The following is a 23,029-nucleotide window of genomic DNA, read 5'->3' on the forward strand; positions in this document are numbered from 1 at the left end:
TCAGCCCATTCACAGTACTAACACAAGTTTATAACTTTCCCTGCTTGGGAGTCACATAAAAAAAATTCAGATGTTCTATATAACCTTCCCTGGGTGGGAGTCACATAAAAAAAATTCAGATGTTCTATACTGATAATGTTAGCTTCCACACCGTAAACTCTATTACTGTAATAGCAAATAGTTTTATTTCACTCTTTTGAAGATTTAACTAGGTGTGTATCTAGTTAAATGTGTACTCAAAAGCACACATGAGCTTAACCAATAAATTGTAATTTTGTCCAACAGTTTCCATATGGAAAATATGCCAATCATCATGTAATCTAAGATGGAACTTGTTTTTCTATCAAACTCTTTTTTTCTTTTTTTTTTCCTTTTAAGCACTTTGAGGCCCCCCAATAAGCAGGCTGAGTTTCATCAAGCAACGACAATAACAAAACATCTGTGTGTCCACAGTGGAAATAAAATCCACAACCATCTGGTTGGATAGTGGGTATTTTATTCACTTTGTCAACAAGGCTCACTAGTCTCAAAGTTGCTTATTTAACTTTTAAACTTGCTAGCTTTTTTTTTTTTTTTTTTTTTGGCTGAACCAGAACAATGAGTTAGGTGTTAAAATTATTGGAAATCATCACTGTGAAATGGATAAAAATAACTAATATTTTTATTTCTTGGATTCTAGTAATTATACATAACACCATTCTGGCATGCAGTGCTTGTTATATAACAGTTTTATGATCTTAGCTCTTCCACATTAATGGAATGAGATACTCATTCTGAAATATCTGTTATACTAGATAATTAGAAGTGTTAAATAGCTACTTTATTTCATTTACTGTGCTAATGTGTTTTTATAATGTCAAAATCACAAGTGCCACTTGTGATTTTGACATTATAAAAACTAATAGAATGAACCTCAATGAATCTTTATCAATAGTCATCCTGTGTTCTTTGCCAGTGATAGAACACATTCTTTTGAACACATTCATACAATTCATATGTAAACAAACCCACTCGCCTATGTACTTTGTTGCAAAACATTGTCATAGTATACATAAACGAATGAATTTATGTTTCCACTTATACGTCAGTCCACAAACATCAATACAGTAAGACAATTGATCATTCAAGGTCAAATGTCGCAACAGTGAAGTTTCACACTTATGTTTGCATACGTTCAGTAGTGAGACCAACTGTAAAAATTAAACAAATAAATTGGATATAGTTCCTAATTTATTCTCATAAAATTTTAATGATCAACAAGTTTCCTTTAAGCTATAATAAGTGACTCTGGTTTCCTTGATTTCTACTTCTCCAACACAGAAAATTTCCTCATATTTTTGATATATTTAAAAGATATTGCAGTAACATTTAGTACTCTCATGTGAAAAGCTTTCCATATCTTTATCCTTTTTTTGTTTTGCCATACATGAAAACAAGTAACTACAATTGCATTTTATTATTAAATTTTATTTCATATAAAGACTTTTTACACACACACACATGTATGTATTTATGTATGTATTTATATATATATATATACACACACACACACATACTGTATATATACAATGTTTTGAGAACTGAAAGTGACATAGCTATTTAAATAATAAAAAAACAACAACTAATAAGCACTAATACAATTAACGTGTTTTTACAGAACATCAGCTGTCAGCCAAAATATATCCTTTTCTTTCCTCCTTGTCCCAACTGAAAAGAAACAAAATACTTTCAAAAATATATATATATTAAAAACTTTAAAAATATGAAAATTTGCAAAATACTCTATAGGGTGAATTTTGATAATACATATGCATTCACTGTTAACAAATGCTTTAAGCCAAGACAAAAAATTCTAATATTACAGTAGGTCACAATAAGTTACACAGTATCTTGCTTTCCTTTTAGCTAGGTATAATTATAGTCCATTACAGTTAAACTCCAAAGTAGCTCTTGCCAAATCCAAAGTTTATGTTGGTAAACTAATCAGAGATCAGAACCAGTGAATGTTTTTTGAAAGAGTGGATGAACAGTCTTTTAAGCTATATAAAACAATGCCTGCAGTGGGAACTTTAAGTTGTCCGAACATTCACTGATATAATGTAATGTCAATCTGCAGCAGACAACTGAAGTTCCAGGTGTAATTCAAAAATTCTTGGGTTAATACTTAAATTCAATTTCCTGGTTTTGAATTTCTACATTACTCTATATAAAAAGTTGCATGTTTTCAAAATTGACTTCTCAATCCCATGATTAGAACGTTAAAATATTTTTGATCTATTAGTCAGTCAGTTACATCACTTATATATATTTATAAGCATCACAAGTTGCTTAATGATTAACAAACATGATTATTTACAAAAGACTCTGAAATTACAAATGTTCAGCATAGTGAAACAAAAATAGAGCACTTATTCTAAACCACTACCTGTCAGGATAGATAAAAGACTTAAAATTTACAGAATTAGATTATGATAGATATTACACAGCAAAGATTAACAATGAAGCATGCATGCGATGTTGTAAGAGATCATCCTTCTTATTATCTCAGCCATACGGCTGGTGGCAGTAGCTATATGCTACCATACCGAGGGAGATGATTATGAGCAAGGTAGTTTCCCGTTGTCTTCCTTGCCATGGTATATTTTATGACTATAGCCATGTGTGTTCACGGGGCTGGTTTGCCTGTTTTGAGGGATGAAAAACCCAAGTTACCAGGAGAAAAAAATCCTCCACCACCGTATAAGACTGGTTAACTCGCTTTTAGCCGAAAGAGACCAGATAAAGATTCCTCATGTCACTGAAGGGAATCGAACCCAAGTCTTTCCAACCAAAGGGCTTTGTCTATACTGAGCTACGGAGGCTCCAAGAGATCATGTACCATTAGTTAATTTCTTGACACTTGCCATTCAACCATATTTCCTTTCATCATCATCATCTCTTCTCATCCATCCATCCATCCTAGGATATGGTGAGTCCCACCTACTGAGGAGGTTTACAACTAATTAGTACAGCTGGGTCATACTCATTGCTGCATCCTGTAAGGGCAGTGTTAATGACTGTAGTCCATGAGTGTTCATGGGACCAATTTGCCTGTTCTGGGGATAAAAACTCCAAGTTTCCAGGTGAAAAAATCTCCTACCTCCATATGAGGCCGGCTAACTCACCTTTCATCAAGAGACCAGATAAAGAATCCTCATGTCACTGACAGGAATTGAACCCAGGTCTTTCCAACCAAAGGGCTTCGTCTATATTATTATTACCCGACTGAGCTATTGGAGGATTTAATATTTCCTTTGCCTTCTTATATTTCAGAGTTATTTCTTTATTTAATTAACTATATTTACTTAGATCTTTATCTTATTATTATCATGATGATGATTATTACCCTAAGACCCCCATGGAGTCAAAGACTCATAGAGGAGGATCTTTTGTCATACACACAGTTCATCATACTGCATCTAAAACATATTTAAATGTTTAACATATTCAAATGGCAGATGATATAGATGATGATGGTAGTAAAGGTTTGATATAGTGGGGACAGTTGTAAAGTAGGTGTCCTCCCCTTGATGAGTCTTCAGACTCCTTGGAGGCATCACAAAATAATAATAATAATAATAAAATAACATTTTGCAACATTGAACATCCACACTCTCGTGCCCATTCACTCAATCTATTTGTGTCTCTTCTTGTAAGGCCACCACATCTGCTCTACTCTTCATAGTTCCTCCCAACTTTGCATCATCTACAAACAACTGAATATCCTCATCCAAATCTTCCCCAATATCATTAACATTCAGGTTAAACAGAAATGGCCCTAAAACATATCCCTCGGGCACACCACTAGTGACTTTCCTCTTCTGGGATATTGCTCCACCATACACAACTTGCTGATAGCTATCAGATAGCCAATCTGATCCAATGCGCTAATGTAATATCCAACTTCATCTGCTCTAGTTTAACTATCAACTTATAATGTGGTAATCTATCAAAAGACTTTGCAAAATCCAAGTATACTACTGCATACCCTCTCCTCTGCCAATGATGCCATCACCTTACTGTAATAAGTAAGCAGATCTGTAATAATTATTTATTTATAATAAGTACTTACTTATTGTAATAAGTAATCAAATGCTGAAACATTTGCCATAATTAATGACCTTACACAACTTGTTCAGATGCCAACCAGAATACCAGATAACCCAAACCACTCCCCAAACACCCTAGATCTCTTCCTCACCAATGACCCCTCCAAATACAGTGAAAGTAGTGAGTCCCATGAGCAATTCTGACACAATCTAGTGCTCATCTCCTCCCCAATGTAACAATGCTTACACAGACACTCCCATACAAGAGTATTTTGGCATTATAACAGTGCCAAGTGGGACAGCCTCTGCAACTTCTGTGCCATATTCCCATGGTTCGACTATTGCTTCTGGCCTTCCAACCAAACATATGCACAAACTTATTCCCAAAGTAATCCTCACTGACATGAAAACATACATTCCACACAGTACTCTGAACTGCCATTCCCTAACGAAATCCTGGTTCTCCAAAAGATGTGCCAAGGCTGTACAGATGAAACACCAGACATACCACAACTGGCTGAAATCAAGAACCCCATCCTCCTTTAAAGCTTATACCGAAGCCCAAAATAGATGCAAAAAAAAACAATCAATGCTTCCAAAACAGAGTTCGAAAGAGCAAAAAGCAGGAAACTAGCAGCCTGTAAAAACAGCAGCCGAGCTTTTCGGTCTCTCGCCAAAGCAATTGAACATAAATTCTACCCAACACTATTCCTGCCCTTGTCATACCCAGATGGCTCTATTGCATCATCACCCACAGAAAAAAGCCAATCTTCTGGCTTCACACTCTGCTTCCAATGCATGCATAACTAACAATGGTAAATGTCCCCCCAACCATTCCAGACACCCAACATACAATGCCCCCTATCCTTTTGCCAGGATGAGATCAAAAAAATACTGTCCAAATTAGACACAAAAACGTCTCCTGGCCTTGATGGTATTCCTCCAATTGTCCTGAAAGTTTGCGCACCAGAACTGACTCCTATCCTATGTCGCCTATATATACTCTCTTACTCTACTGGAATTTATCAAGAAACTGGAAATTGGCCTATATTCAGCCCATTCCCAAGAAGTTGACAAGTCACTGCCATCCAACTACCGCCCTATTTCGCTTACCTCAGTCCTGTCAAAAGTAATGGAAAAAATCATCAATTCCCAACTCCTACACTACCTTGAAGATACCCACCTAATAAATGCTCGCCAGTATGGATTCCGTCGCTGCCGATCAACAGGAGATCTGCTCACATATGACACCCATCTCTGGACAAATGCCATGGAGAAGTTTGGTGAATCTCAAGTGGTTGCACTTGATATCTCCAAAGCCTTTGACCGGGTCTGGCACAAACGCTAAGAAAAACCACCAAACTTGGATTGCCAGCTTTCTGTCTGGATGCACACTGTGTGTGCATCCAGACAGAAAGCTGGACACACCTATCCTCTATCCTCCTCCTCCCTATCCTCTGATCATTCAATTAATGCTGGGGTTCCATAAGGTTCTGTCCTCTCACCAACCCTCTTCTTACTATATATCAACGATCTACTTCAATTGACCTCCAACCCAATACACAGTTTTGCAGATGACAGCACACTATACTCCTTGCTTGCATTTGATAAACCTTACCCTACACAACATAAACCACCACCACCACCCTCAATTCCGATCTCCAAGCCATCCTACAATGGGGTTCGGATAACCTCATCAATTTCAATGCTAATAAAACCCAGTTTTGTACTATTTCCCATAAAAAAGAACCATTTTTTCCTAGTATCTTTTTTGATGATACCCAAATTTCCTGACAGTTTGAGATCTCTCTTCTTGGAATTATCCTCACATCAAACCTCTCCTGGCATAAACATATCACAACCATTGCATCCTCAGCTTCAAAAAAGCTAGGATTTCTCTTTTGCTCAAGACGTTACTTCACTCCTGAACAGCTGTTAACATTATACAAATCACAAATCTGCCCAGATATTGAATACTGCTCCCACATATGGGGCCCGTAAAAGCTCTCTGAAAATTCTTGACTCATACAGAGGAGAGAAATTAGACTTATTAACAGCTCATCTCTTACCAACTCTCTTTCCCCACTTTCACACAGATGTATGGTTTCTCCAGTATGTATATTCTACAAATATTTCCATGGGAAATGCTCATCTGAAATAACATCTATAATTCCTCCACTCAGTTCTAAGCTTGTTGGAACACATGCAACCTGCTCAACATCCCTTCACAGTACACCTAGAAACAAAGAGAACAAGTTTCCTTTCCTCCTACTTCATCTCTGCAACTACTGCACTGTGGAACAGTTTCCCACCTGCTATGTTTCCCAAGGAATACAATTTACAGTCATTTAAAATCAAATGTAAACAAGTTCTTCCTTTCCCAACCCATTACTCATACATGCTACTAATGTACTATAGGTTGATCAACCAACCTCTTGTGTATGAGCACTCATCGTCGTCGTCCGGTAGCATCCTCTAGCAAGAGGGATGCAGCAGATGAGCAGCTCTTCTCCATTTCTCTCTGTCTGTTGCTTCCATCATTCTTAAACCAGTCCATTCCACGATGTCATTAAACCACTCTCTAGTTGGTCTTCCACGTCTTCTCTTCCCATCGACTTTCCCTTGTAATATAGTTCTTGTCAGGTGTCCCAAAGAACCACTCAGAAGATGTCCTGCAAATCTAGTCTTTCTTTGCATAATATTCTTTAACAGCGTTCTTTCCATCCCAACTCGTCTTAAAACTTCTTGATTTGATATTCTTTCTGTATAGCTAGTCTTTTCCATCGTTCTATAACACCACATTTCCAATGCATTAATTCTTTCCATATCTCTCTTTCTTAGTGTCCATGACTCACTTCCATAACTTGCAATACTCCAACCTGTTGCTTTAACTATTCCAATTTTAATGCCTATTTTAGTGTTCTTGTTTATTAAAATTCTCTTCATTTCCATAAATGCCGATTTAGCTTTGCCTATTCTATTTCTAATGTCCAACTCTGAAGTTCCTTTCTCTGAGATCCAGCTACCTAAATATTGAAATCTTTCCACTTCTTCTAAAATCTTTCGTTCACATCATATTTTTACATTATCTCCTATTTTTCTACCCATTATCATTATCTTGGTCTTTTTTGTGTTAATTCTTAGTCCATACTCTTTACAAGAGTTTTCAATTCTTTGAATAATTTGTTGTAACCCATTTTCACTTTCTGCCATCAATACTACATCATCCACATATCTTAAGTTATTAATGATTCTTCCGTTTATTTTTTATTCCTTCTTCTACATCTTCAAGTGCCTCTCTAAACATTTATTCACTATAAAAGTTAAACAATAATGGTGATAACGTGCATCCTTGTCTGACTCCTCTCTCTCTCCACCGGGAATTCTCCTGTTTCCTCTCCATTTACACATACTGACGCTATTTGTGACCAATATAATCTCTTTAAAATTTCCAAGTCATAAGAGTCAATATGAGTATTTTCTAGAATGTCAAAAAGCCTTTCATGTTTCACTGTATCAAATGTCTTTTCAAAATCTAGAAATCGCCAAAACAACTTTCCACCATGGTTTAGTGTTTTCTTCCCAATAATTCTTAGACAAGTTATAGCCTCTCTACTTCCTCTGTTGGTTCTGAATCCAAACTGTTCCTCATTCATTTCTTTTTCTATTTTATATTTAATTCTCTCTAAAATTATTTGCACCAGAATTTTTGCTGTGTGAGTTATAAGACTTATCGTTCTAAAGTTGTTACAGTCTAAAACTCCCATCTTTTTTGGAATGGGGATAAAAATTGATCTTCGAAACTAATCTGGTAATTCTTGTCCTTCATAAATTCCATTAATAATTTGCCATAACACTTCCATACCTTTTTCACCTATATTCCTTATAAGTTCTATCTGTATACCATCTATTCCAGGGGATTTTCCTTCTTTCAGCTTTTGAATTGCTAGATTCAATTCCTCTCTCATGATGCACAGTTTCTGCCCATTATATTCATTCCTTTGATTTTCTCCTCTTTCCCTGTCTTCATAAAGTTTACTTACATATTCTTCCCATCACTGTAATATCTTCTCTTTTTCTATCAGAATTTCACCTCTTTCATTCTTGATTGCTCCAGTCCTTAGCATCTTTCTCCTTCCTGTCATCATATTAATGTTTTTATAAACACCTTTTATGTCCTTTCTTTCTGCCTTTGCTGTTGTATCTTTACTTATTTCATCTAACCATTCTTCCTTTTTCCTTCTTATCTCTCTTTGTATCCCTCTACTCAAGTCTTTATACTGCTTTTTTTTTCTCCTCTGTTTTACTATTAACTAACGTTCTTCTTTGTGTTATTTTCTGTCATCCATGGTTTCTTTCTTTTCTCTCTTTCCTCCTCTTTTTTAGCTAAATGTAATTCTGTAGCAGTAATTATGCTTTCCTTCAGAATCTTCCATTTTTCATTTGCATCATCATTTTCTTGTATATTTCTCTTGTTCATTTCTTCCTCTACTTTCTTTGAGAATTCATTTGCCATACTTGGTATCTTCAACTGCTCCATGTTCCATGATTTGTTCCATTTCCCTGTAGTTACCTTTTGTAGATTAATCCTTATCTTAGTTGACAACAATATGTGATCTGTATCACAGTCTGCTCCTGGATATGTTGTCACATCTTTTATTTGTATGAGCACTACATTAAAAAAAAAAATTAGTAAAACACGACCTCCCTTTATCAAATCCATGCGGTCTGTCAAAGATAATACCATTGTTTTCAACCCAATTCTGGACCCTGGTTCTCACCAGCCTCTCCAACACTCTAACCACAAGAACTGACACACACACACACATACACACAGATAGGCCTATGATTTGATGCTTGAGTTCTGTACAATCTTCCCTTCCTTCTGCGTCTTTGGAACTTGACCTGGTGCATACACATTAAACAAATGTGTCAAGGCAGATGCCAACTCCCTGAAACATTCCTTCAAAAATACGTGGATCCCACAGTCTTATTAACATCAAGTTTGCTTAATTCCCCATATAACTCTTGCTCACTTACAGTCAGTCTCTCCCCATCAACTGCTTTCAAGCTCTGCATGATGTCACATCCACAAGAATGAAAGACCTTTATGAACTGGTCATGAACTATATCCTCTGCAGCAGTTGTAGTTATACTATTTTCTCCAATCTTCAATCAGTGTCATCCTACCATAATCATTCATTTTTTTTTTTTTTTTTTTTTCCTGGCTACTTATCGAAAGAACACGCTAGGATTTGTTTTGGCTTTATTAGCTAACTGCTGCTCATACTGAACTTTTGCTACCCTTAGAACAGTCACCCTCTTTGCCTGTTCTATGTAATCCTCATGGAATTCATCATCATCATCATCAAATTCCTGCCATGTACCCTCAAGGGGTGTACAAGATATGATAGTACTACATGAAAAAATTACATCATTATTAACTTCCTATCTACAATTTTCCTCCAAATCAGTCTGTTACTTGTCAAAACTCCAACATTATCAGATCTTATATTTCTATCATCTAAGGCACTTTGTACCGTATCAATCCACCTATATCTTGGTCTTCCTCTGGGTCGTTTTCCTGCCAACCTGGCAAAGAACACTTGTTTTGCTAATCTTTCCTCTCCCATTCTATTTAAGTGACCATAACACCTGAGATTAGCTCTGCTAACGCATTCCTGGATGCTGACAATGCCAAGTTCTTTCCTAATATCCTCATTTTTAATATGATATTGCTATTGATGCCATCTGTTCACGCCTCTAATCTTTCTCAGGACTCAGAGAGCTGGGTCAGAAGTAAAACATTTGACCAAAGACTAGAGACTGCAGATATCAGATCCATAAGTTAAAACTGGTTTGAACACCGTCTTGTATACAGCTAATTTAGTGTTCCGACTAATTTCTCTCTTATTCCATATGAATTTATTCAATTGACTTCCCACCATACTAGCTTTGCTGATTCTGTTGTCTATTTCTTCACTAAAAATCTTCACTAAAAATCGTGCCTAAGTAGCTGAAACGTTTTACTTGTTCCACAGGTTCTCCATTCACAACACAGTCGACATTTTCAATGATTCTGCCTATTTTCATTGTCTTTGTCTTTTTATTGCTGACCTTCATACCATATCTATTACAACAGTTATTCAATTTAGTCAGAGAATCTTGCAGACTTGTAGCGGATTTATTTAAAAGTAAAACATCATCCGCATAAAGCAAAAGAGCTGACATTAAGATCTCCAATTTTGATATCATGTTTAATACCACTTTCCTTCATAATGTGATCCATATAGATAATGAATAACAGAGGGGATAATGTACATCTTTGTCTCACACCAGATTTAACATTAAACCATCTTCCTATACTTCCTTCAATTCTAACTGCTGACTTACAACTCAAATAAAGACTAAGTATTGCTTGATATAATGCCTCATTGACATCATATAACTGTAGCATATTGAATAGCTTCTCTCTTGGCACTTTGTCATATGCCTTTTCCAGATCGACAAAACTTAAATACAGATCTGAATCCAGCTTGTTCTTCACCCAGCTTTTCTTCCACAATTCTTCTCAACTATTTCTCAAGTATACTTGCATAGATCTTGCCAGGAACACTCAGTAGGGAAATACCTCTGTAATTCTCACATTCAGCTTTATTTCCCTTTTTATATATGGGCACTATGAGAGCTCTACTCCAATCATCAGGAATTCGTCCCTCTGAGGCTTTCTGAACTATGCAGTGCAGCCACTGTAAGACTTTTATACCACCATACTTCAGCATTTCTGGTCGAATATCATCTACTCCTGCTGCCTTTCCACATTTCAAGCCTTTGACGGCTTTTTCTACCTCAAGTATGGATATGTATTCCTGACTGCATGCCTGGTCAGTGTTTTTTACCACTGTGCTGTCATCACTACTTGTTTCATTTAGCATTTTTTCAAAGTAATTACTCCATACTTCAAGGATATCTTTTTCCCCTGTTTTCATGTCACCTTTATCATCTCTATCTCCTTTTACAGCACTCTTTCCTCCATTCCTAAGCTTCTTCAACAACCTCCGGAATATTTTGCCACCTTCTTGATATTTATTTTCTATATTCTTGCCAAAGTCCTTCCATGACTTTTGTTTAGCTAGTTTTACAGAGTGTTTCGCTTTCTTACATTTGTCTCTGTATTCTCTAAGAGCAAAAGCTGACTTATTTGCCAGGAACTTTTGATATGCTTTCTTCTTTAACTTCCTGTGTCCACCAGGGAGTTCTGATTTTTTTTATCCTTGCAGACAACCTCACCACATGCCTCTCTGGCAGAATCAGTCAATGTTTTCTTCAGCGTTTGCCACTGAATCTCCAAGGTTTGATTCCTGTTCTCAAAATCTTTAATTTTTTTTTTCAATAATCTTTCTGTATTTTAGTCTACAGTTCACATCTGAGAGCTGCTCAACTTTTATTTGCTTTAAAACTTTCTTACATGTTATTCTTTTCAATATGTAATTCAATTTTATCCTGCTCAAGACTAAATAGTGATCACTTCCAATTTCAAATCCTCTGTACACTCTGGTGTCCTGCACCAGAGAGAAAACATCACTATCAACAATAACATAATCAATGAGACTTTTCTTATTCCTTGCCTCTTCTCTCCATGTGAATTTGTGCACATTTTTATGTTGGAACATGGTGTTAGTAATAACCAGTCCATGTCCTGAGCAGAAATTCAACAGATATTTGCCATTATTATTAGCTTTGCTCTTCTCTCCAAATTTTCCCAAAATATTTTTGTATGTCTCACAATCATTTCCTACTCTGCTATTTAGATCCCCAACAAGGACCAACTTTTCATTTTTCATTGTGTCAGTTGCTTTTTCTAAAGCCTCAAAAAATTCCTCCAGTTCTACCTTAGTAGAACCTTCTGTGGGACCATAGGCACAAATAAGTCTCATTGTCCAGTTCCCCATTCTCATATTTGCCCACATTACTCTACTTGAGACTGACTGCCATTCAAGAAGATTAGCCTCGTATTTTGTGTTGAATACTATGGCTACTCCTTCTTTTCCTTGATTGTCATTGCCTGAATATAACATTTTGTATTTATTGCTCAGAAAGATCTCAATAGTTTTTGTCTTTTTTGTTTCAGTCACCCCTATTATGTCGATGTGGTACTTATCTAATTCCTCAGCTAGCTCCATTTCTTTGCCATTCAGGCTTCTTATGTTGATAGTACCGATCTTTAACTCTGGTGATGTTGAGTTGGGGTTTGTTTTCAGATTTGTTCCAGTAGCTGACTTTTTGCTGTTCGCCCTGGTTCCCCTGGCGAAAACAACGGGGTCCTTGTTTAACCGGGCGACACCCCAGCCGGCATGAAATTTTGTCATGTTGTACCATCATTTTTTATTTTGGTCATGGAACTGATTATTACAATTCTTCTTATGTTGGTTCCATAATGCCTTTTTCCTCTGTATCGCATGCTTAATCTCTTCAGTCATCATTTCACACCTATGTTATTTAACCTTGTGACCCTTGGAATACACTTAGACATTGCTTCTACTAGATAGTTAGTTCTTGAATATCCCCCAATCTGCATTGATCTCTTTTCCAGCTAACTCCTCCTTTCATGCTACACCTGCAAGCTGTCTCCTGAGCTCCTCATAATTACCTGCCTTGTAGTTCCACATATACTCTTTCTTCACAGAGGTCCTCATATCAACTGGAGGGTGATTTGACATCTCATTAATAATATCATCCTCTGATGAGATGATCAAATGCAAGGCCCTCAACCATGTCATTACCTACATGGTTGAGGGCCTCTACCTGGAGGTGAGGAAATGCAAATCCAAACTACAGCTGGCAAAATAGCTTCAAACTTCACTTGTGAATTAACAGTCATACAAGCAGCTTTCAAGTATTATCTTTCTAATCCCATAGTAAACATTACAGAAGGAATAACCATCTACAGTGACTCAAAATCTGCACGAGGCATAAACAAATGGAAAAACAAAACTCACACAGGAATTTCATGAAAAAATAAAAAATTTAAATTTGAAAAATAAGAACTGTATGCTGCAATGGATACCAGCCCATGTAAATATTGAAGACAATGAGAGAGCAGACAGACTAGCGCCAAAGAAGCAGCATACTTACCTCAGAAATTAGACCCATTATCACTAACTGATGCTAAATCTGTTGCATAAAAAAGATTGGTTAAACAAACTATCAAGATGGAGAATGAAATCAGCGAAATTAATGAAAATAGAATAATAACCACAATCATCACCACACTAAGGAGGGAACATTTTAAAGGCATGAAAATTCATCTGGAGTACCAGAAGCTATGAAATATGTAAGAACTATCCAGGAGTCAAACTATTACCTGCCCATATCTATTATTGTCCAGCAATTGCTGCTATTCTACAAAAAATTAACAATAACCCTATAGAAAAGCTGCTCTGCGAACGTTCAACAGATTGCCAACACAGTTCTACAGGCCCACGATCATATCTGGAAGCTCTTCGACAGACTTGACAACAACAACAACAATCTCGTCATCCCAGTTTATATTGCCATAATTAAAATCACCTAGAACAATCATCCTTTTCTTATTTGCTTGGTTTTAATTAATTTGATTATACATTTCATGGTCACTACCATCCACATTACCAGGTCTATAACAACATCCAACTAAGTATATCATTCTATTCACCTCTATCTCACACCATACTGCCTCAAAACATCGGCTACTATTCGGCTCTTGTATCTCTACTTTGTATGGACATAACTCTTACTCTATCATCAATAGCACTCTCCCCTCCCTTTTTACCCTTTCTATCTCTGTGAAATACATCATACCCTTCCATCTCTATTCCTGTCAGGATGTTATCCTCATCCAACCATTCTCACTTATTCAAACAATTCTTGGATGAAGAGACTCAGTTAATGGAACCATTTCATTTGCCTTGTTTCTTAACTTCTAGCATTTGTACACTAACATAACAGCCCATTCCTGGATCTATAACAAGTTTCCCTGACATCACTTATTAGATGTGATTTCTCCATATTAAACTCGAGCCATTTCTTTTTTTTTTCCCTTATTCATCTTAGAACATTCTTAAAATCCAACTATTTTCCCTCGATCTCAGGTCAACCCCTTCAATTTTTGTTTACGCACACACATTCATGTCCTCTCGGAGAATCATCCTTTCTCATGCTGTGTTCCCCTGCCCAACCTGAGCCTCCCAGTTTCCCTGTTTGTCTTGCACACATGTTCTCTCATTCTCTATACTCATGCTACCCACTTTTTCATTCATAACTACCACTTCAATCTCACCTTTTTTTTTTTTACTCTCCCGCTCTTTCACATCATGTCTTACTTGATCAGATTCATTTTCAGCACTCGTTTCTCTACCTTCCAGCAATAGCAGCAGTCTTTCCAAATGACTCAATACCAAAAGCACTCAAATGCAGTCCATCACTCTTATACAGTTCAATTCGTTCATCAAACTCATTTCACACATTAACAAACTGCACTCCTTTCTCCTTATACATTTCTGCTAAGACATGTATAAGGAGAAAGATACACTCTTCACTCACCACATTTCATCATACCTGTCATACCTGGGCAACACACTGATTATCATTCCTATCACACAATTTTCTTTTATTTCTTCTCAACAACCTCCTGATATCCAATCTTATGTGTTACTTGTTCCCAATTGTCATTTGTCCCCTAAAAACTCTTTTGCTCACTTATTCCTCATATCCAACACCTCAATCCCTCTATTCCTTTTTACCTGCAGGAAAACTGAATAGAATGATTGTATCTTCTTGTTTACCACATCTCTAATAATCGACTTCCTGTATAATGCCACTCATGGTTCTTTTGTTACCTCTTTCATATCGATATCATTCATTTCTATCATTTTCACTCTTCCATGCATATCTTGAATTCTCTTAATTTCATTCCACATCCGTTTCATCTCTTGCCTCATCTTAACCAACTCAGCTGTCAAATCTTGCATCACATTTTTGCTCTCATTCACTCTCTCAATTTTATTGCCAGCCATACACGTTCGTTCGCTGTCAACAGCGCATGCCACCTTACCTTTAATTGCCCTCTGTTTTTCAACTTCTGCTACATTTGAATTGCTCATTCGCTTTTTACCAATTTTCTACTGCTCTTTTACACTGTCCCTATTTGCTATCAAATGAGCACTCATCATTATCGTGGTATTCTTGCTATTAATTTCAGTCACCAATACATTACCACTCAACAAATCCTCATTCCGATCACTCCTCTCACACAACCTCCTTCCATCCACCTGAAATATCCATAATTTACCTACACAATCAAATGAATGCATATTGCACATCTCAGTCATTTCACGAAATGACTGAAATCTTCCTGCAAAAACAAAGCTGCCACCATCTTTCCTTTGCTGGTTACTATACTCCTGCTCTAAGTTTAATGATTTTGTAAACAATCTTAAACAAGCCCACACACACTAGAAACACTGCAAGCAAACAGCTTTTACAACAACTCTTACTCATAATACACACTTATTTACAATTAATTATTCCAAAAAACTTATCTGAAATGGGAGCCTTCTTTGCATAAACCTTAAAAGGAAACACCACCTGGTGCCTTGATATCCTGAATGCCTCCAGTTAATCTATCTGTAATATCATATCTATCCTACTCACATCTTTCACTGCTTTATATCCACCTCAATGATGCACACACTTGCAAAGTGATCACTCAGTAATTCAACTATTTTTCCTTCTATCACCTCCCTACCATTGGTATTCATTCAACTTATTTTTCTACACTCATTTTTTGAAATGAGTAATGAAAAGTGAAAGAACTCTTTTGGGATTTGGTTGGTTCTACTAATTTCTTCTCATAATCTAATTTTGCCTTTCCCACCATGCTAGTCATACTTCTTGCCTCTGTATTGTACTGCCCACGAAGCTGATGACCTTTCTCCTTATGCCTTCCACAATATTTTACTTCTTTTGTTACTTTTTGTAAATTCTGCTTAATGATGCTATTCATCCATTTAGCACCCACCTGATTTACAATCTTAACCTTAAGTATGCTATCCGATACTGCTTTCATTAAATATCCTTAGCACTCACCTGATTTACCATCTTAACCTTGGGTATGCTATCTGATACTGCTTTCATTAAATACCCCTTAAGTATTTCCCATGAATGTATGTACACCATTTGACATCTTTCTATAGTCGTTTCTTATGCCATGGAAAACCTCCTAAGTTTTTCATAATCATCAGCTTCATAGTTCCACATATAGCCATTCTTAGTTGAAAAGTCTTCATATTTAAGGCATTTCCAAGTTCCCAATCCAAGGCAAAGTGATTAGCTTAGTAATGGACAAATTTTCTGACACTGTCACTAGATCAACTACACTCAAACGTCTGGTACCTTCCATCAAATACTGTTTAAGGTAATCATCTCTCAATACTATATATTCCATTTCTTCCCCCTACCTCATGTCTTGTCCTCCTTTAAATTTATGTCCCCATGACTGAAGTCCTCCGTAATGATGAATATTTCTTTTTGTTCCCCTAGCCTATTCCAGAACCAACTATATATATTTTATTCTCACAAAAGATAGTTTCATATGTAGTGGCTCTCTCAATTTTACTTGTCTTTGGTTTTTTAATTTTTTATGTGACACCTACAGTACATTACATTAGTTCTATGGACAAACTAATTTTTTTTTTACTATTTTTAGATTGTTTAAAATTTATTTACATAATCTGGAAATCTTGCTCTATACCAAACATGGGACTTGTCACAGACGTCTTTGTATGTTAAGGGGTTAATGATTTCGTTTTGTATACAATTCCCTAAATAACGAACATGAATTTCATTGTTTTTTATGCGTTCTACATGTTTTTGTAATGTACTGTCAAATTGTTTCAAAAATTTTCCATTATTATTTGTATAGAAAGCATCTGAATTTCCTCTGAACGCTAGGTTTTCTTTTGCAAGAAATTTAGTAACCGATATCATGCATTTTAGAACATGCATCCAGTGTTCTTGTTCTTTTTTGAGTAATTTTAGCTGAATGTTGATCAATTGTAGTTTCATTTTTAAATGCTTTTCCAAATCAATCCATTTTTCAAAATTATTAAAATGTTCTTGAGATTTTTCATGGTGCTGAAGAACTTGGGACATATATTTCCAATCATTATTTCCTTCCGAAATTAAGCTCATAGTTGGAATATTAGAAAATAATTTGCAGCAGAAACAAAATACTACATTTTTTGAATTTGAGTAAATTAACTAAGATCTTTTAATGGTTTCTCCATTACTCAAAATCCTATTATAATGCTATACATGAAAACTTCTATTATGTTCATCACGTGAAAAAAGTCTCTTTTGATTCAGAAGGAGGATCTCATTTTCTAATATATCAATTATTGAATTGGACAAGTTTGGCCATAAAGCTGGATCATCAAAAAGCTCTTAATTTAGTGTTGAGGTATTTGTATTTGAAGTCGAAGCTATTGATTGTTTCTCAAGAGCCTGATTATCATCTAAACACAAATTCGAATTTTCAGACTCATTGTCAGTGGGAGAATCCACAGGAACGTCGCTATCACCGATTCTTTCTGATAATTTCAAAAATTTCCGCAATTGATTTTCTTGCTGAGCTCAAATAACTTCTCGTTCTGCTTGTCTTTTCTCAATTTTCTCAATGAAATTGGATCTAAATGTTTCTGTCCCAGGGATTATCAAAATAAAAATAATTATTTGGAGCTTATATAATTAGAGTAAAATATAATTATCTTTATAAATATGTATATATAAATTTAATATTTTTTAAATATATGATATATCCAATTTAATTTTTTTTTTCATTTTTTCTGATTCCAGTATAATTGTAACATAAGCTCTGTAAGTTTTCCACCCTTTTACTTTTCCGCCTGCGGCATTCACCCATTCTGCCCCTGCTTCGCACCGGGCTTGCCTTTGATCTAAAAAAGTCAAATGATAAATGCAGAGAATCCACAAATTGTCTCAAGAGAGTGCATGTTGAAGTACCTCATAACAAAGACGATTCAAACTTTCAGCGTAATTCAAAATTTTTGGGAGGAAGGAGAAACATATATGGGAAATATATGAGTTTTGAATTACTTCAACCTTAGCATCTTGTCTGTCTTGCTCCCACTGACGAGACCTCAATAAAGGTCAAAACCAGCTTGGGTAGTGTGCTTTGTATTATGGGATAGTAAGGGAAGTGAAATAAAATAATCAGCCTCTATATACAAGTAGCTTAATCGTGAAGAAACTTCATGTGCAAACTTTGTTTGCTTACACTTGGATAAAGAATTACACCAAGAATATAATTTCTTGGCATCTTTTAACTTACAGCACTAGGGATGTTGCATAACACTGACATGTAAGAAAAATTAAATGATGGAATAACAACTTACATTGGAAGCATTATTTAATATCAGCAAAATTTTGGCCACTTACAACCATTCTCAATGCTCATTTATTTTATCTCTTGATAAAATAAATCAGAATAACATTTGAAATTAAAGCGTGTGTTATAATGCATGATATTAACTGTAAGAGGAGAGAGGTTTATCTATAAACTATTAGAATTTATGGGAACAAAATAATTAACAAAAAATAAATAACTTGGCACAATAATGAGGAATATTGTTAAGGATAACTTCCAATAATTGGGAAAACCTTATGTAGTCATTTTCATAATTTTTGGGAGGAAGTTTGGCAGGTAGATATGGGCTTCACAGTTTTCATTAATAGTCTTCCTAATAAGAAATAACTTGATGCAAAAATTTTTGTTTTTATTATTATTATTTTCCTGACTCCCATTTATTATTTTCCCCCATGAAGTCACCGGACTCATTATGGGAGGTCAATATTAGTGAACACAAAGTCTATCATATCACTTCTTAAACTCATCCTTAATCTGCATGTTCACCATCAGGAGCGAATGCTGATCTTGAAATTCACGCTTGCTCTTGTTATCATTCAGGGAGTGAGAGGTGTGATTGAAGTCAGATTAGAGGAATAATGAATTACTGACCATTTAAAATTATATATTTAGAAATTCATGTACATTTAATCATACAAATACAACATTTATTTTACAAATGATATTCTGTCTTTTTCAATTTAGCTACTTGAATACAAATTCTACTATACGGTTCTTCTTTATGAACTGGTCAATAACATCATTATAAAAAGTGGGTTGTAACTTAATTTTCCCAAGCAACACACACACTTGCAAAGGCTGGCTGAAGCTCACTGGCTAGAGCTACTTTGACTGCGTATGGCCTGTGTTTAAGCAACAGAGTGAGATGACATGAAATGGCTATGCATGCGCATGAAATCACAGTGCTGCTGCGAGGACCTGGAAGCTCCTACAACCGAGCAAGCAAAGGTAGCTTTGACTAGACAAGCAAGCATCGGCCTTTAATGCACAATGCAAAGCTCAATTATTGCCGCATAAGTTTAAGATGTCTTCTGTCTACAAAAATAAAAGCCTAAATGGAATGCTTATAAATGCATGCATTTATTAACAAATAAATATTACTTCTTTCTCAATTAATGAGCTTGCGCAGCAAGCATGGAAAATTCGATCCTGCTCACCACCTCAGGCAATGCATTCCATGCTACTGCCAGTCTTCATGCAAAAAACTGCTCCTTACTCTTTTACTCACCACCTCCTTTTGCAACTTACAGGGATGGCCTCTTATCTTTGTTCCTTTCCCTTTTACCATATGAAAAATCTCCTCGGTGTTAATACAACAATAGCCCTTCAACAGCTTAAATGTCTCAATCATATTCCCCCCCCCCCATTTGCACAAAGAACTTGTACAATGTTGATTATCCTCATAATCAACATTGAGCAGTCCTGACATCATTTTTGTTATTCGTCACTGCCATCTCCAATGTTACTTCATCAACTTCAAATCCTGGAGACCAGATCTGAGCACAGATCTGGATGTAGTCTGATCAAAGCTTCATACAATGGGACAGCACATTTTTATCTCTCATGGTCAATGTTCTCCTGAACATTGCCGCAATTCTCTGAGAAGTCTTCAAAACCTTTGCAAAATGACCTCAGAACTATAAATCTTTATCCATTATCATCCCAAAATCCCTTACTTCCTCCACTTCTTCCAATACAACTCTATCGAGTGAGTATGAAGCACACCATCTGTGGATCCCAAATATTAAAACCTTACATTTAGTTGCATTAAACTAACATTTTCATGCCTTTGTCTACTCTTCCAGTTATTCAAATCCTCTTAAAGAGCCAAAACATCAGCACTACTACTCATAACTCTTCAAATCCCAGAGATTTCAAAACCTAAGCTTCACATCATCTGCAAACAACTGAACATCTCCCTGTAGTTCTGCATAAAGATTTAACAGCAATGGTCCCAGGACTGAACACCCTGTGGAACTGCACTTGTAACCTTCCTACTCCCTGATAATGCTCCCCTATATACAACTCTCTGATATCTATCAGACAGCCAGTCATCAATCCAATTCACTAACCTGATATCCAAACCCACATAATGCAACATAAAAATCAACTTGTCATGTGGCACGCTGTCAAATGCCTTACCAAATCCTTGCTCTTGTTACTCTATTGTAAACGATAACTAGATTACTAACAAGAGCATCCTTTTAACAAATGCATGTTGGCCAGTAAAAATAACATTACTCTCATCTGCCCAATTCTGTATATGAGTTTTTACCAATTTCTCCCAAATCTTAACTACAGAGGAAATAAAAATAGGCCTAGAGTTTGATGCTTCCACTCTACCACCACCCTTATGCAATGGTACTATCTTATTCTTCTTCCACTCTCCAGGAACTTGCCTTATTGCAAGACTTTCATTAAACAGCCAAATCAACTGTACAGTCAGTTCCATAGCACATTTCTTTAATTCCATCTAGTCTGCCTGCCTTATTGACATTTAGCATACTCATTATTCAGAATACGTCCTCTTCGTTCACTTCTAACACTTCACCACTCGTTATCCTTCTAGGAATAAAGCCTGTAGTACCAGGATGGAACACCCTAATAAAGTGATCATTAAATAGCTCAACTATATCATCTGCTTGGTCATCTGATTCCCATCTCCACCCAAAAAGATAAACCATCCACTATCATTTTCCCTCCTGCTCACCTCATAGCCAAAAAACTCCTTGAATTGCAATGCTGGTCTCCTCTTATATTCTAAATTTTCACTCCTTACAATACTAGTCACTTTCCTAGCCTGAGCCTCATATTCCTCATACAACTGTTCTCCATGTCTCTCTCTTTATATGGCTTCCATAGTCTCTTTTTCCTTCTGCAATTTTCCCCTTTTATTCGTGTTGTCATCCATTTGATTCCAAATTGCTTTTCATTTTTCACTCGAGGTATACAATCTGTCATTGCTGTCAACAGTTTTTTCTTAATTTTCTCCCATGCACTAATGATCCCTTTTCCTTCAAATTCTTTCATCCATTGTACTGCTGCAAACAGGTTTCTAAGTTGATAGTCACCTGCCTTATAATTCTAACACATAACTTCCTATTCATCCTCCAAGTCATGACTACATGATCACTGTCACCAACATGTCATTTCAGTCACAATCAGATTCTCTGATGCTATGACCAAATCCAGAACTCTCGATCCTTGTGTTCCCTCCACCAAATGCTGCCTAACCATAATGATCATTTGCTTTGCACTTATCAAACCAATTTGCCTAAACATTTCCTGCTCATCACTATCTATATTCCCTGGTCTGTAGGGAATATAGATAGTGATGAGCCTCAATCTACTGAAGTCACACTTCCCCCCTGATATATTTGAACTATTCAAATTCACAATACATGCAGGATATTTCACATGGAAAGGGAAAATATACAAACAAATTGATGGGACAGCCATGGGCACCCCCCTTTCTCCCCCTAGCCAACTTTTACATAGAACACCTGGAAAAACAAGCAATCAATACAGCCACTCTCAAACCAACACTTTGGCTACGCTATGTTGATGATGTGCTTGCTATTTGGCCACATGGCCCTGAGACATTGAAAACATTCTTAGCACATTTAAATAGCCAACATACAAAAATCCACTTTACTATGGAACTGGAAGCCAACAACTGTCTGCCCTTCCTGGATACACTCATCACACGTCTCCCAGATGGTTCCTTATCATTTTCAGTTTTTAGAAAACCCACACATACAGGCAGATACTTACACAAACAATCACACCACCATCCTTCTCAACAATATGGCATATTAAAAATGCTAACCCATAGAGCGAGAGCAATCTGTTCCAATGACAAGGCTCTTACTGATGAACTGACTCACTTACGCCACACCTTCTTGGCCAACGGCTACAATCCACATAAAATAAACAAAATACTAAACACTCCTAAGAAACCCCTCCCACCATCCACCACAGAGAACTACAACAAAACAGTCACCATCCCTTACATTAAAGGCACATCCAAAAAGATCTCAAGAATTCTCAATAAACATAAACTACGCACTACATTCAGACCATGTAGCAAATTAGCCACCCTCATCCGCTCACCCAAGGACAGCATTCCTCCTTTATCACATCCAGGAGTCTACCAAGTACCCTGCTCATGCAATCAAGCCTACTACAGTCAAACAGGAAGAACTGTGAATATCCGCATCAGCGAACATAAACGATACATCTGGAATTATCATTATGGGAAGTCGGGCCTAGCAGACCATGCTCTGGATACCCCTGCACATAGGATCAACTGGAAAAACACAAAAGTACTACACAGAAACCCATATAAATCAGAGAGATTGTTCTTAGAGGCGACAGAAGCCCTAAAACACACTCCAAATCTCAACAAATATGGCTGTATTAACTTGCCGAAGATCTGGGAGACAGTCATATTAAG

General features: G+C 36.3%; 1 protein-coding gene across 3 annotated transcripts in view; it reads right to left on the reverse strand.

The window, feature by feature from the left end:
• Positions 1–1,446: 1,446 nt before the first annotated feature.
• LOC150096963 (VPS9 domain-containing protein 1-like) overlaps positions 1,447–23,029 on the reverse strand; it is a 453,159-nt gene continuing 431,576 nt past the window's right edge. For all 3 annotated transcript variants that reach the window (XM_090408053.1, XM_090408054.1, XM_090408055.1), the window contains one exon: positions 1,447–1,707. In XM_090408053.1, the coding sequence (XP_090264179.1) occupies positions 1,662–1,707 (46 nt within the window). In that variant the 3' untranslated portion in view covers positions 1,447–1,661. The remainder of the gene's footprint in view (positions 1,708–23,029) is intronic.

This window comes from Typopeltis vanoorti, chromosome 18 (assembly GCF_054136105.1).
Source record: "Typopeltis vanoorti isolate ZY-2024b chromosome 18, IOZ_Tvanoo_1.0, whole genome shotgun sequence".
NCBI lineage: Eukaryota > Metazoa > Arthropoda > Arachnida > Uropygi > Thelyphonidae > Typopeltis > Typopeltis vanoorti.